General features: G+C 37.6%; 1 protein-coding gene across 3 annotated transcripts in view; it reads right to left on the reverse strand.

Moving 5' to 3' along the window:
- Nucleotides 1–17,052, reverse strand: part of MITF (melanocyte inducing transcription factor) — a 182,440-nt gene that overhangs the window by 61,339 nt on the left and 104,049 nt on the right. For 2 of the 3 annotated variants that reach the window (XM_032211777.1, XM_032211775.1), the window contains exon 2: nt 2,209–2,455. In XM_032211777.1, the coding sequence (XP_032067668.1) occupies nt 2,209–2,455 (247 nt within the window). The remainder of the gene's footprint in view (nt 1–2,208; nt 2,456–17,052) is intronic. The other variant, XM_032211776.1, reaches the window with a different exon arrangement.

Genomic DNA, 17,052 nt, shown 5'->3' on the forward strand with positions numbered 1-17,052 from the left:
GGGTTATTCTCAGTCATTCAGGTCATAGTTGTTCCAAATATGATTTTTCAAAAGGCACCTGGACTTTGTTTTTTCTCTTGAATATGTTTCTCTTCTCATCCAAGAAGTGAACTGAAGCAGAACATAAGATGTTTATTGGATGAGAATCGAAATCAAGATAAAAAAACCCAACTCCAGTTGCTTTTCGAAGAAACACCTTCAGAACAACCACAGCAATAATTGTCTGTGCATATATGCCAATGTACATAGATTTTATTTTGATCAAGAGGAAATAATAACGAGCCCAAACATATGGCTAGATATGAGAGCTATGCTTGAGTACTCCTTAATATTAATGTCAATTGTGCTTCTCAGTTTGCATAAGAATTAAGTTCTTATGTTAGGAACCAGGATATTTCTTCAGAGTTCCCTGTTTTAAAATGAGGTCTCTTGCTTAATTTAGAATCGCAGCACTGTTTTACATAAAGGTTTGCCAGGACTACATAATTCTGTCTCCATTATTCCATCCACATTTAAGACAAAACTGCATCATATTATCCATGTTCCATAACTTTTCATAATTTCCTTCCTTTGCTCTATGAGTTATAGGGTCTTCTTGATTTTACTTACAACATTTCATGTGGACCTAGTATGTTAGTCATTTTTTAAGATTCAGCACAGCAACTGAAAACTCAATTCCAACCAACTCTTGACTGACGTTAGGAACTGTGGTGGCACAATGGTTAGAATAGGGTATTGCAGGCTAACTCTGCCCACTGCCAGGAATTCGATCCTGACTAGCTCAAGATTGACTCAGACTTCTATCTTTCCAAGTTTGATAAAATGAGGACCCAGATTGTTGGGGGTAATATGCTGATTTTGCAAATAATTCAGACAGTGCTGTAAAACACCACAGGATACTATATAAGTGCTATTGCTATTGCTGTATCACAAAAACCATTAGCATTTTTTAAAATTTTTGCAAACCACATCAATGAGAAAATAGATGAAAAATCTACGACCCCAGGCAACACACAGCTCCCCCCCTTTTTTTAGTAGCTCCCAGACACCTATTTGACTATGACTGTTGAAACCTGATAGCATAGTTTTCTGCCATTTTGTTACGAAAACATACGACAACTGAAGCAAATCCTAAAATTGGCATTCCATAGTTTAAAAGACAAGGAACCTAACTCAGTTTTCTGGCACCCATCAGATTTCTAGTTGGGAAATTCTGAGGATTGTATCTCAGTAAAGCTGAAGTTCACCAGACTGAGGAAAGCTTGGCTAAATTCTTTTTTCATCTTAAGATTTAAGATTTCATTTTAAAAACGCTGTTTTACCCTATGGTTTAACTACCATCAAAATTGTACTTTGAAATGGAGGAACACAGCTCGGTTTACAATGACGTTAGCTCCAGAACAAAAAGTAAAGAGAACATTGTTTGTGTATGTTGTAGGTAAAACATGACAAAAGGTTAGAAATGGCAGTTTCCCTTTGAATTTTGGGATTACCTTTGTTAGTGTCAAATGTGTTGTTTAAGAAATGTTATTGGCTTAATTCAGTTTCTATGAAGAGAAGACGTCTGACATTCTATCTACTGTAGAAACAACTTCCCTAACTATTAGGAAGTTGGAGAAGGAATAGAATGGTCGCAAAAAGAAGTAAAATAATTTGAGCAAAACAGGATTACTAATGGTGTACAGCAAAGGACTATATTAAAGATTAAATATTTCTTAAACAATCCTTTGTGCGGGAACTCTATTAGTTTTTGAAAAAAGCTATTGGTGGGTATACGCACACACATATATGTGTGTACATGTATATATACATAGATGCACACATACTTATACAGTAACAAAAAAAAGATGATTCCACCAAAGTTAAAGAATTTGTAAACTATTTTGATGATTGTTTTAATTGTCTAAAATAAAAGACCAGTTTTCAAGATGGTGCGCGTGTTTCACATCCATTGGGCAAATGGGGAAGCAAGGGATATTTCTGGAGGGGCAAAATTCACTTACAAAAAACACACAGCTCCATCCCTTGCCTAGTCAAATGAACTTTTCCTTGGGAAAGTTGCAACACAGATGCACAGGGAGAGCAAAAGTGATAAGAAGATTTTTTTTTAACTCCGTCATTACTGCACAAAACAATTTTGAAAAGCTTTGCACTAATGGAAACAAACTTCCACCGCCTTCTCAAATCCGAGCCCACCCAGTCGCCTACCTTCAGGACTTCCATTGGCACCTGAGTCGCAGGAGGAAGGCTGGCGGGGAGGCTGACGTTGATGGCAGGTGTCTGACTCACAGACCCTCTCTGCTGCATGAACTGAGCTGCCTGCTGCTTCTGTCGCTGCTCTCGGCGTTCTTGTTCCTGCATTTGCTCACGCATGAGCTGCTGTCGTAGCAAAATCCGTGATGTCATATTGGAGGAGCTTAGCGGAGGCTTGGAAGCTCCAGGGTGCTCCAAACTGCTGAGGGAAACACCAGAGAACACTCATCACTGCTCAGTAAAGTATTAGCTGGAGTTGAAAGAGTCGGGCTTCGGGATGGGATCATTGCATGGACTAGGAAATAGGCAAAAACTTTTGCAAGGGTATAAAAATGCATGTCAGGGGTGTGAATCTACAGATTGCTGGGCTTGATCCCTGTTTAACACAAAAAGGCTCAGCTACATTCTGGTCTTCTCAGACTCACTTAACTCTCGTAATTTTTACATTTTTTTTATATTTATACTTATTCTCACGTTTATATTTCTATTGCACTGTAAGCCGCCCAGAGTCACTTTGACTAGCAACATGAGTGGCATATAAATTTGATCAATAGACTTATATAATGATCAGCACCCCAGTGCTTATACTGCACTGCTTTGCTAATTCAGAAAAGGAGAAAGATGTCTTTGACCACTCTACTCTTTCAGTCAGAATTCTCTTATTCCATTTTTCTTTTTGGAGAATTTGTCCCGATGTTTTTGAATGCATACTGGCCCAATAATCATACTGAAAATGGAATGGCATACATGCCCATTCAATAACAGACTCCTTGGACTGATTTATTATTAGATTGATATTCTGTCTTTATTTTTCACAACTCAAGGTAGTGCACCTAATCCTTCTGCCTCCTACTTTGTCCACAACAAAGGGATCTGGGCTGAGGGACAGTGACTGTCTCAAAGTCAGCCAAGCAGCTTTCATACTAAGAGAGGACCTGAATTTAAAGGTGTAGCTTAATGGGAATTTTCTACTCCAGCTCAATTGGGTTATCACCCAGCTGCTTAAGTAAAGAATTGCTATAACAACACAGGAATGCTGTACAAATAGTCCTCGACTTACGACCACAATTGAGCCCAACCTTTCTGTTGTTAAGTGAATCTTGCCCCATTTTACAACCTTGCTTGCCACAGTTGTTAAGCGAATAATTGCAGTTGTTACATTCGTTACACAGTTGTTAAGTGACTCTGACTTCCCCACTGATTTTGCTCGTTAAAAGGTTACAAAAGTTGATCACACAACCCCAGGATACGGCAACCATCATAAATCCGAATCAATTGCCAAGCTTGATCAGAATTTTGATCATGTGACCATGGCGATACTACAAAGGTCGTAAATTGGAAAAACAGCCCTAGGTCACTTTTTAAAGTGCCGTTGTAACTGTGGATGGCCACTAAATGAATTGCTCTAAGTCAAGGACTACCTGTTCAGGCAAAATTACTGCCTAAACATTTTGTGAGAAAACTGGTGAATGCCTAAGTAGTGCAGCTTTGTCTGGACAATCTCCTGCAGAATTTTGTTTCAGATCCTGCGCTTATTACAATGATAGGGTCAAAGTTTTGTCAAGATAAACAAGATTTTTCCCCCTCAAGCATTTAAAAGTTATTTGTGAAACAAGCACATCAATCATTATTGATGACTGCTAATTTACTGTTACCATGTTTTCCCGAAAATAAAACCTATCCCAAAAGTAAACCCTAGCTTGATTTTTACACGTGCACCCAATATTTAAGCCCTACTACCCAAAAATAAGCCCTAATTAAGCCCTAATAAGCCCTAACACTCCAGTTGCAACCAGGCCTTGCACACCTCGGCCCATTTTTTTCTGCAGCTGGCAAGGCTTTCCTGAAGGCTTCTGTAGCCCATAATACAGCTCCGGATCGGTCTGGAGCTCTATCATCAGCTGCAGAGGCCTTCAAGAAAGTTTTACCAGTCAAAAAAGGAGGCCAGGGGCGGCACACAAAAGTGAGATTAACAAGTGGACAAGTCCCCCCTCCCAAAAAATATAAGATCTGGTGCCCTTTTTGTGGTAAAAAAAATATATAAGACAGGGTCTTATTTTGGGGAAAACACAGGTATGTAAATTGAAATAATTTAATTTTCATGAAAATACAATCAGTGAAGTTAGTTAGAAGCTGTGAGTAGAAGAAAATGGGGTGACTCTTTTATGTAATTTTTTAAAAAAATATTAAACATATTAGTGTTTAAGACAGAAATTTTAAATAAAGGATTGGGCTAAAGAGTCACATGGGATGGGATGGGATAGGACGGGATAGGATAGGATAGGGCAGGGTAGGGTAGGGTAGGGTAGGGTAGGGTAGGGCAGGGCAGGGTAGGACAGCACAGCACAGCACAGCACAGCACAAAATAGATAGTAGCTATGTAGTTACTTTAGGAACATTATAAATAGAAATGTGAATTATGTAATTCATTTTTACTGTTCTTTCTTACTGAAAATTCCACTGAAATAATAATAAACAAGCAACAATATTGTTGCAACATCGATTTAAGCAAGGATTGCGGTCTCAATAAAGATTTTCATGAGTTTAATGTACATTTCAAACAGAAGCAATGCAAGGAAGTAAAAACTGTAGCAAATTTATCAATCTCACAAAACGCATGCACACACAAGCGTGCCTGCGCGCGCGCACACACATTTGACTGGAAGAAAATGAGAGGGCAGGACGCTTATTTCTTATAATCTTCTTCAGAATGCTTATTACCTGAAACCAGTGGTTCATTTGGCATTTCAATAATCCAGACTTTGAAAGGTGCACATTTTTGGATATTTCCCAACCCCCAACTGCCAAATGGATCAAATCCAGATTTTTCAGACCACTAACAATTTATTCCCTTGCATTTTCCCCCTCTCCTCCCGTCCTTCCAACAGAGGTGAGATGGGGATGGAGAACGATGATTGTGTTACTATTCCAAGCCTGTCAGGTTGCAACATTCCCAAGGAGAATGATCCGTTTGATAAACTACGAGAAAAACCTTTGTGGTAAACCTATGCATCTGTGGAATAATCGGACTAATTAGCTGTTCAAGAGAAGTCACCGGCGGCGATGCTCAGGCAGAAATGGGAGAATTTTCAATTAATAGTGAAGAATTCTCACACCCTACAAAGTATCACAGGGTCAACTTAACATTTTAGATGGGAATGTTTGTCTTGTTATTCAGCTATTGAACAGCTATTGAATAACATGAGTTATAAAATCCTGCAAAAAAAACCAACCCCACTTTCATTTTTATCCCTGCTTAAAACACAGAGACTGGGCCAGAGAGATAACTCAACCAGCATGGAATCAAACTAAACATACACTGTGGAGATGTACTTAACTAGCATATAATAAAGATTTCAAATGCTTCACTGAAATAGGCTTCTAAAAACATATGATTTGAATACTTATATTAGCAGTATGTATCATTAACACATGTCTGACAAAATAACATCCAATGTCAAAGATATCTGGAATTCCAGCAGCTTTAAAAGATGCTGTCTTTGAAGTAAAACCAACAATTCTATTGTATATTAAACAAAAAAAATGAAAGTACAACATTGGTAACATCTATGACACATGGAATAAAGAATTAGATATCCAATTTTAGAAAATCAATGCATCTAAGATTTAAGAAATAGAAAATCACTCTGGGGGGGAAAAAGGACAGGAAAAAAAGGAAAACTTGATTCATGTTTTCCATAAGAAAGTTGCAACTAAGTTGACTGATCTGATTTCTGATGTCTGATTTCTCATGCTACTAATGGAAGAAAAATTGAGGGCTATTATATATTACATTACATTTACATTATAGTTTTGGGGAAATTATAATGGTTAAAATATAAATCTCATACTAAATTCTACTCCCAAAATATGTGATCTTACATTATATAAAGAATTTGGCTCTATCCAGCCTGGAGTTTGGCAGCTGCCAGCAGTTCAATTCTCGCTGAGTCCAGCCTTCCATCCTTCCGAGGTCAGTAAAATGAGGAGCCAGATTGTTGGGGGCAATATGTTGACTCTGTAAAGCACTGTGAAGTGGTATATGTCTACCACTTTGCTATATAAGGTTTTATAGTGACAACACGTACCTTGAACTGTACCGTAGTAAGCAGTAGAGCTTGCATAAACTTATTGGTAACCTGTGCAGTTTGTGAAACATGTATTGGGGGTAATATTCTAGCATGCCTATAACTGCATCTACTGTTACATTCTTGACCAGCTGAAGATTCCAAGTGGTCATCAAGAGCAATAAATTACATTGTAGTAATCTACAATCTGAAGTAACCAAGGCATAGGTGATCATGAATAGGACATTTTTGCCCTTCCCAGTCAGCAACAGGTCTAGATGATACAAATGTCTATGGAGATTCTCAGTCATCCAGGTCATGGTTGTCCCAAAGGTGCTTTTTCAAGAGGCAACTGGACTTTCTGGTTTTTCCTTGAAGACATTTCACTTTTCATCCAAGAAGCTTCTTCAACTTCTTCACCATCCAGTCAGAGCTGAAGAAGCTTCTTGGAAAGCTCAGCTGCCTCTTGAAAAAGCATATTTGGGACAGTTGATACAAATGAGAAATCTATGTAGAATCATTTCTGACACATCTCAAACTGTCTAGTATTTTTTTTTCTGCAGAAGTGCAAACCCATTCACAAGAGATGGAACAAGAGGTAGAAATTCTCTGGATCCAGAGAGAACCTGTATCCATAGTTAGTATTTTTTTTTTTTTTTAGTATTTTATTAGGATTTATAGGCCGCCCTTTTCCCTGAGGGGACTCCAATGTTACCAAGGTAGGGCTTCCTCATCTAGATTCCTCTGCTTTCAAACACTGGGGCAGGATTTCAATAGAATCATTTAATTAGACAGTGGTCAGATAGATGTATATGTGGGGTACTGACGATACCTCACCCATATTGAAAACAATCTTATCCAGTGTCTTCATGCAGTATTATATCAAATTTGTATGGCAGTCTCAGCCTTTCTCCTGACTTTATAGGATAATTAACCTGTGGAAGCGATATAGGTGGTAAACTGATTTAAAAAACTGATGATGATTATCAGTTTTATCCCCAAATGTTAGAATGCCACAAGCCCTCTACACAATACTGACAATTATGTTGTAATCACACACAAACACCTCCAAACATCGCTTGAAAACTTTATTATATAAACAAATAATGTAACATCATATAAAATAAGTGAGTTATTAGGAATTATCAAAATAATTCATAACCAACACTATCTTATTTACAGTAAAGTCTTTCTAGAATACGTTGGAGGGATTATAATGAAATCTGTATGTTTTCTCATGCATATGGTAATACTATTCATTTACTTATTTTTGCTGGATATTTAGAGAAACTTAGAAAAATTGTATAAGTCCTTCAAAATCAATTAAAGATTATTTAAAGAATGAAAAGAGTAACATACACTTTTCCTTGGAAAGATAAAATTGTACAACACAATAAATTAAATCTATTTTTATTTTTAACCACAAGATTTATTATAGAAAAATATTGGAGAACAAAGCAGCAGGAGAATCTTGAAGAATCTTTTAATTAAGTTAGGCTAGTTCAAATTGTCTTCATTTTTAATTAAGCAACATAATGGTTCCTAAGAGATTTCCTGATCTATATAAATATATTCTTGAACATGTGTGTTTAAAGTGTCTGTACTTTCTTTAAGTTAAAAATGCATTTATATACAGTATTATCACAAATGACATTTCATTTTATTCCTCTGTGGCTTATTTTATGCAGCTTATTCATTCTTTCCTTTATTTATTTTTAAATCTTGTTTTGTTGATCATTATGTGTCTAAATTAGAAATAATAGCATTAATGAATGAATAGCCACTTCAAAATTCTTCATCCATTAAGGATGAAGTTTTTATCACTTTCCCTCTTCTTTTTAGCTTGAGATGACCTGGCAAGCAAAACAGAAGGTGACTCCCCCCTCCTCCCACCTTGTTTTTTTTTTAAAAAAAAACAACGTTTGTGATGAACGGAGAAGGGATTTTTGTTGCTGCTGTATCTACAGTGGTTCAGATCACAGCATTCATTTTGTTTCCCTGTTCTCATCATTTCAACTCAGCAGAAGTGAAGCCAATCGCACGCTGCCTTTGAAATGCTTCTGAGAGTTACAAAACAAAGATGTTAAAGCTTTACATCGCCCTTTTTAATTGTTTCAAAACCATACAAGCATACAAAGGATATCTTATACTATTCACTGATTAAATACACAAAGAAGCATGGGTATTTTACAAAGAGATATTCATATATATCATAGATCTGAAAGGGACATTAATTGAGAAACTAAATTGATTATAACATGTTCTGCGAATCTTTAGCTGAATTGGAATGATAAGATGGAGTGATACAGAATTTGAAATCAGAAAAACATTTAGGCACACAATGGAAAGCTGCTGATAGGGTGTAAACATTCTATTCATGAAGTGTTCACACTGAAACAGAAGATACCCTGGTTCCATTATCCAGAAAATACCAAGATCTGAAGCATTCTTGGGCAGGCAATTCAGAGTCACATCAATTGGGTTCAGATGACATGCTATAATGAATCCTGCACACTTAGACAATATAACTCTGTCCATCTATCTATCACATCTTCCCCTGAATTCAAAGAAATCAGTTAAATGAATGTTAACATCACAATTATCAGATTGAATTGTTGATTTGCAAACTGCTTAAAAGAAAGTGAGAAGAAAGGTTTTTTTTTTCTATCAACCAAAGTCTCTGGCCTCAGCCATAAAGACTTTTAATGTAGTAACACTTTTGATCCAGAACTTAAATTCTCTCACTAAACCACATAAAACTCTAGTAAAAACACAAGAATCTTCTAAGGATTTGTTGCATTACACTAATGAACAAACCATTAAATTACTTAAAAAGAATATAATCTATTTTCCAAACATATTCCTTTAAAAGGGCTTAGACTGACTTTTCCTCTTCATTTGTTTTAATTTGGGCATTCCATATTCCAACAATGTAAATGATGGTATAGTCGCCTTGTCTCAATTATGTACATAGAGTGTTATGGCTAATTTCTCAGCTCGTTAATCAGATCTTCCATAAGCAAAATTGACTTTAGGCAAACCTCTAGAGGAGAACAATTTTTAGGGAGAATGTTTACTCAAAACTTTCTTTCACACAGAAATGCCACATTCCTTATACGCATGTAGAGCAAATTGGCTTTTAAAACGATCTCCATTAAAAACAAAAGAAGGGTTAATCTTTTCAAGAGAGACAATTTTAAAGTCGGGCCATGGATGAGGAAGCAGTTCTCGAAATCAAGAACTATGCCATCTTTTAGATTAGGCCCATGACTTGAAAGTTCCTCATACTTTTTTCCCCCCCAAAAAGTTTTTCTTTAAAAAAACAAAACAAAATAGTTGACAGCATTTTGAGTCAATGTATAACTTATTTCCATTTTCCCATCTTCCCATTGTTTTGACTGCAAGAATCTTGCTTAAAAGCCTTCCTGGTCTTGTGTTCTGAAATCACTTTTCTGCCTCTGGTACATACTTCCTTGGAGAAGCCAAGGACTAATTACTGTTCTTCTTAATTTACACTGTTTAGAAACTGCTTGCCATAACAGTCAACTAATCTCTCAGATGACAGAGAACAATGCCCTATGCCAGTGATGGCTAACCTTTTTGTCCTGCGTGAGAAAAGCGTGCGCACATGACAGCACATGCATGCATGACCACACCCATAATGCAATGCGCCCCGTGTACCCCCGTGCTCTCTCCTCCCTCCGTGTGTGAGCTCCTGACCCCCCCAGCCCCCATGCATGCGCAGCAGAGACCCAAAAATTAGCTGGCCTGTGGGAGACATGCACACATGTGCGGTGGAGCTGAGCTGGGGCAACAGTTCACGTGCCGACCGAGAGGGCTCCACGGGCCACCTGTGGCACACGTGCCATAGGTTTGCCATCATGGTCCTATGCAAATACAAGCCAGAGAGGTATTCTGTCTGTGACTTTCTTCATCTGAATAGACTTCCCATCCAAGTCCAGTATGAGGACGAAGAATCTTAAACAGGAAAGTTGAAGTTGTATTGAGACCTGTTTTTCATAACTGTATTTGGGGAGAACTGTATTGGGAAAAATCATTGTAATATCTGCATGCTCTTAGATTGCTCCCTTCCATGTTGATGTTCCCAAAGTTTCATTTGCCTTAATGTTTGCTTAAATCATAGAATCATAGGGTTGGAAGGAACCTTAGGGGTCTTCTAGTACACATCTCTGCCCTAGGTGACTAGTACAAACCCCTGTCCTTATACCACGGGTGTCAAATTCCATTTCACTGAGGGCCACATCAGCATTGTGTTTCAGCTCAGGGGTGGGTGTGCATGCCCAGGATGGGCATCGTCAGCTTGACACCATTTGTGATGGGGGCACCTGTGGTGGCCCAAGCGCGCTGCCAGTGAAAACAGACTCCTGAGCTCCCTTTTTGATTGCCACGGCCTCCTGCAACCCTCTGCCAGCAAAAACTGAACTTGGGAGGGATGCACATGGCCCTCCAAAGCTCTATTTATGCCAGCAGAGGCATCGCAGGCTGAGCCTTCGTTGTTTCCAGGGCGGCCCTGCAAGCCAGATCTAAGCACCCTGTGGGCCGGATTCAGCCCCTGGGTTTTGAGTTTAACACCACTGCCTTATACCATCCCGGACAAATGGCTGTCCAATCTTTTCTTTAAAATCACTAACGACGGAATACCCACAATTCCAAGAGGCAAGCTAATCCATTGACGAATTGTTCTCATTGTCAAGAAGTTTCTCATTAGTTCCAGGTTGAACCTGTCTTTGACTAGCTTCCACCCATTGCTTCTTGTGCTATCCTGAGGTGCTCTGGAAAATAAATTGATTCCCTGTGGCAGCCCTTCAAGTATTGGCTTCCTGTGACTTAGTCGACAGTTTCTCAACCTTGGCAACTTTAAGATGTATATATTTCATGGGTGGAGAATTGTGATAGTTGAGTTGAGTATATTCTTTTAAACATGTAACTAGCCAATAACCCGGTGTTGTCCAGGTATTTATTTATAGGAGGCAAATGTCCAGACCAAACATAATTTGTTGGATATTTTCCCCTTACCAGAGTGAGCCCCTTGTGGAGTACTGAGAAACCGTTACAATGGCAACTTCATTATGCTGTACAATAGAAGCCAGTACGGCAGTACAGCACAACAGGCTGTATCTTAACAGAAACACACACCACAAGGGGTGTTAGGGGTGTCTTACCCCCCACAGTATTTTTCTCCAGAGGGTAAATCATATGTGAATCAAGTTTGATTGAAATTGCTCAAGGTGTTCCACAGCTATGCTGGAACACACAAACACATTGTATGTATGTATGTATGTATGTATGTATGTATGTATGTATGTATGCATGCATGCATGCATGCATGCATGACAAATCTATTGGGTTGCAAATAGATGTAAACACTTATAAATTTTGGGCCTGCTTTACAGTACAATGCAATACAATAGCAGAGTTGGAAGTACCTTGGAGGTCTTCTAGTCCAACCCCCTGCCTAGGTAAGAAACCCTATACCGTTTCAGACAAATGGCTATCCAACATCTTTTAAAGACTTCCAGTGTTGGGGCATTCACAACTTTTGGAGGCAAGCTGTTCCACTGATTAATTGTTCTAACTGTCAGGAAATTTCTCCTCAGTTCTAAGTTGCTTCTCTCTTTGATTAGTTTCCACCCATTGCTTCTTGTTCTACCCTCAGGTGCCTTGGAGAATAGTTTGACTCCCTCTTCTTTGTGGCAATCCCTGAGATATTGGAACATTGCTATCATGTCTCCCCTAGTCCTTCTTTCTATTAAACTAGACATACCCAGTTCCTGCAACCGTTCTTCATATGTTTTAGTCTCCAGTTCCCTAATCATCTTTATTGCTCTTCTCTGCACTCTTTCTAGTCTCTCCACATCTTTTCTACATCGTGGTGACCAAAACTGAATGTAGTATTCCAAGTGTGGCCTTACCAATGCATTATAAAGTGGTATTAACACTTCACGTGATCTTGATTCTATCTCTCTGTTTATGCAGCCTAGAACTGTGTTGGCTTTTTTTGGCAGCTGCTTCACACTGCTGGCTCATATTTAAATGGTTGTCCACTACGACTCCAAGATCCCTTTCACAGTTTCTATTGTTGAGCAAGGTACCATCTACACCATACCTGTGCATTTAGTTTTTGTTGCCTAAATGTAGAACCTTACTCTTTTCACCATTGAATTTCATTTTGTTAGATAGTGCCCAATGTTCAAGTTTGTCAAGATCCTTCTGTATCTTTCGCCTACCTTTTGGAGTGTTGGCTATTCCTGCCAGCTTGGTGTCATCTGCAAATTTGATGAGTTCCCCATTTATTCCCTCATCCAAATCATTGATGAAGATGTTGAAGAGTACTGGGCCCAAAACTGAGCCTTGGGGTACTCCACTGCATACTTCCATCCATGAAGATGCAGTTCCATTGAAGACTGCGCATTTAGTGCGGTTGGTCAGCCAGTTACAAATCCATCTGGTGGTGATGCTGTCTAACCTACATTCTTCTACTTTATCTAGTAGTAGGTTATGGTCTACCTTATCAAATGCCTTATGAAGTCCAAGTAAACTATATCAACAGCATTCCTCTGGTCCATTAATTTTGTCACATTATCAAAGAATGCAATAAGATTAGTCTGTCATGATCTGTTTTTGACAAACCCATGTTGGCTTTTGGCTATTACTTTGTTTGCTTCTAGGTATTCGCTAATTCAGAATCTTTCCAGAATCTTTCCTGATATTGAGGTCAGGCTGATAGGTCTGTAGTTTCTTGGATCTGTTTTTTTTCCCCTTTTTTGAAGATGGGAACCACATCAGCTCTTTTCCAGTCCTCTGGTAGTTCCCCGATGCTCCAGGATCTCTGAAAGATATAGTTCAGTGGTTCTGAGATCTCATCTGCCAGTTCCTTCAGAACCCTGGGGTGTAATCCATCCAGTCCTGGTGATTTGAACTCATCTAGGATAGACAGGTGCTCACCTACCATTTTCTTCCCTATTTCAACTTGTGTTCCTAATCTGATTTTTGTGGTGCTGTTTTTGATAGGTTGGACTGTTTTATCCCTTTGTGTAAAGACAGATGCAAAACATGAGTTAAATAGTTCTGCTTTCTCCCTGTTGCTTGTCACCCTCTTGCCACTTTCTCCCAGCAATGGACCAATTGTTTCCTTAACCTTTTTCTTGTTTTTAACATGTTGGAAGAAGCTTTTTTTGTTATTTTTTATTTTTGTGGCAAGCCTTTCCTCATTGTGAGCCTTATCTTTCCTCGCTTAGTCTTTACATGCTCGGGCTATTTGCTGATATTCTGCCTTAGTTATGTCCCCCACTTTCCACTTTTTATATTTATCTTTTTTTGTCTTTCAATTTGTTAGAGAGTTCTTTATGCAGCCATGCTGGTTTCTTTTGGGAGCTGTTATTTTTCTTCTTCATTGGTATTGTGCTAGACTGGGCTTTTGTAATCTCATTTTTCAAAATTTCCCAAGCTTCTTGAGTTGTTTTCCCCCTTGAGGATTCTCCATGCTTTGCAAGGGAGGATGCTATTGTTACTGTAATAGATTTGCCAGTGTTCAACGAGGGGGGGGGGGGTAATATGTGTTTTTTTCTTTTTTTTAATCCACATTTTTGTCTAGCTTTGTTTTCTCTGTTTAATATTTTATCTTTTGTATTTTGATCTTTTGAATAAAATAAAAATTGTAAAAAAATAAGTAGTTTTTTACACTAACCCTATGTTTTAATTTTCAATTAATATATGTCTAAATGTGTTTCTCTCTAAGAGTCCAATCCTAAAAATTAGTTAAGAAAGAGCTGACTTATGTTGTTTTTCATATGTTAAACCGCAGTACAGCAATGCTTATTGTAGTCACTTCCACTGACCAAAATATTACCGAGGCTTGGAATGTGAAAGGATAAAAAGATTAGTCTGCTATGTGCCTTTCTGTCGTTGTAATATTTTTTTTTAAATATTCAGTCAATCTAGAGCTAATCTTCAGTCTACTGCTTAAGTTTCCAAAATAATTGCTCCCATTTCATCAAGCAAATAACAGAAAAATAAGCAGTGGATCAAAAACAAACAAGGTACATATTCATAAAAAAATTACCAGAGATCCCTGATGAAAATATTATTCCTCTCTGCCTGAAAATAATCAGGAATCTGCACTGATTAAGTCAAAATAGTGAAGGCTCTCCTGCTGCTGAAATTTGGGGCAAAATATACTGAAAATAGCTCTTATGGCTACCTGCCTGATGCCTTCAAAAAAGTATAGTGTTGTTCAAAGTAAAGAGTCTATCCAATTTCATTTAACATAAAATGTGCATAACTATCTTTATTGACTTCTTTAGAAGTAGAACTTGCCCAGCTCCAAAGTATCTCATCAGTTCACAATTTAAAACAAAAAAATATAAAATAAAGTGTACAGAATAAAATAGTTATTCAAAATATAGAAAAAAATTGTCCAGACAATGAATTATATATAAGAAATGCATCTTAATAACTACCCTACCTCAAGGGAAAATAAATAGTTGTCTGTCAACAACTAACAACTGTTAGATGGGAGAGGGAGAAAAGGAAATTTTAAACATTTATCAAACATCTCCGTGTTTTTAAAAAATGGAGAATGGTAATAAATACATACAGGTAATTATCATTTAATCACCACAGCTGGGACTAGCATCTCTGTCACTATCACTTCCCCTCTATCTTTCTTTTCTCTAGACTAGCCAAATCCAAATCCTGCAAACCATTCTTCGTATGTTTTAGCCTCCAGGCCTTTAATCAACTTAGCTGCTCTTCTTTGTAGTGTTTCCAAAGTCTCAACATCTTTTTTGCAATGAGGTGACCAAAACTGGATGCAGCATTCCAGGTATGGCCTTTCTAAGGCTTTATAAAGTGGTACTAATAGTTCACATGATTTTGATTCTATATTTTTAAGGATTATATTAGCTTTTTTGGCTGCTGTAGCACATTGCTGGCTCATATTTAAGTGATCGTCCACTAGAACTCCAAGATCTCTCTCACAGTTACTGTTTTTGAGTCAGGTTTCGCCTAATCTGTACTTGTATCTTTATTTTTTCCTGCCTTTAAACATCCCTGTGGTGCATGACATAATCAATGACAGACTCATAAAGTGGCGTGCTATCAATTTTTTGTCCATTTAAAAAATATTTGAGCAGAAGTTCAAGTAGCAAAATCCTTTTGAATTTTGAATTTGAATTTGATTTGTTTATTTATAGGCCGCCCTTTTCCCTGAGGGGACTCAGGGCGGCTTACAATCAAAAAAGGGAAGGGGAGTGTAGGACAATACCAAAAAGAGATGTGCACAAAGTAAATTAGACAGTAAAACTCAACATTCACTCAGCATTCGGGAGGGGCGAAAATAAGATTATCCCCAGGCCTGACGGGCTAGCCAGTTCTTGAGGGCTGTGCGGAAGGCCTGGACGGTGGTGAGGGTACGAATCTCCACGGGGAGATTGTTCCATAGTGTCGGAGCCGCAACAGAGAAGGCTCTCCTCCGAGTAGTCGCCAGTTGGCACTGACTGGCGGATGGGATACGGAGGAGGCCAACTCTATGCGATCTGATGGGACGCAGGGAGGTAATTGGCAGAAGGCGGTCTCTCAAATAGCCAGATCCACTACCATGGAGCGCTTTATAGGTGGTGAGTAAGACCTTGAAGTGCAAATCCATCCTTTTCTTCCCTTTTGTATTTTTTTTCTACACAACTTAGCTGTTCCCAGGCTATTTTTATTCATGACATTTTGTACATGTTTATCCTAACAAATTTGGATTTTTTAAAAATCACATCTACTTATAAAATATTTTTCACAATTCCTTATCACTCTTGTTATATACTTACATCTCTAAATCATCTATATGTATGTCTCAGGAATGGAAATCATTTTCTCAGAATTTATTAATTAAATGTAAATCCTCCATTAAGTCCCTAGGTTGTAGTTCAAGTCTTACTTTTCAATATACCTAATGCATAAATATGAATGGAAAATTGCAGGCAGCTTTTTAAAAAATAAATCTCAGATTGCTATTTGTGTATTTTTGAAATGAAAGTGTAATGTCTTTCACCAAGTAAAATATTCATATATTATTTGTGATAGCAAAAATGAACAACTAAATTATTGTTTCAACTGATTTTTTTCCATGGTTTACTAAATATTCCAGAACTATAGTCTGTATTAAACTTGTTATTTTAAAACACATGAATAGCAAACCATAATTTAAACACCTGGAACTACATGTGAATTTATCTTGTGCCAACACTAGTGTGTGCTGTTGGACAAAACATTAAATGACTTATAAAATATAATATGGTAAAAGCACAGTGATTGAATTTAATTAATGATTCTACATATCGTAACAGATCAAACTGCACTTTTCTCATCTAATCTAATACTTCATACTTTACTGAGAATTATCAAGTGATATTGGATTAATAATTCCATTGATTGGCAAGTTTTACAGCTATATTTTTAAAAAACTTGAAAATAATTTTCCTTCCTCTGCCAAGGACCTAACAATAAATATGCTGCATTGTCTTTATATATTTATTGAACGTCATGAACAACTACTATGTTACAAACAGATGCCAAAATCATGGTCTATTTTAATTCCACAGGTTTTGTTTTTGGAAAGTTTGATTCACAGTACAAAAACATCTTGAGCATAAACACTAAAGAAACTAGAAAGCAGTGGAACCGAATATACTCAGCGTTGAACTATGGAGTCCTTGCTACTCTC

Source organism: Thamnophis elegans, chromosome 2 (genome assembly GCF_009769535.1).
Source record: "Thamnophis elegans isolate rThaEle1 chromosome 2, rThaEle1.pri, whole genome shotgun sequence".
In the NCBI taxonomy this organism is placed as follows: Eukaryota; Metazoa; Chordata; class Lepidosauria; order Squamata; family Colubridae; genus Thamnophis; species Thamnophis elegans.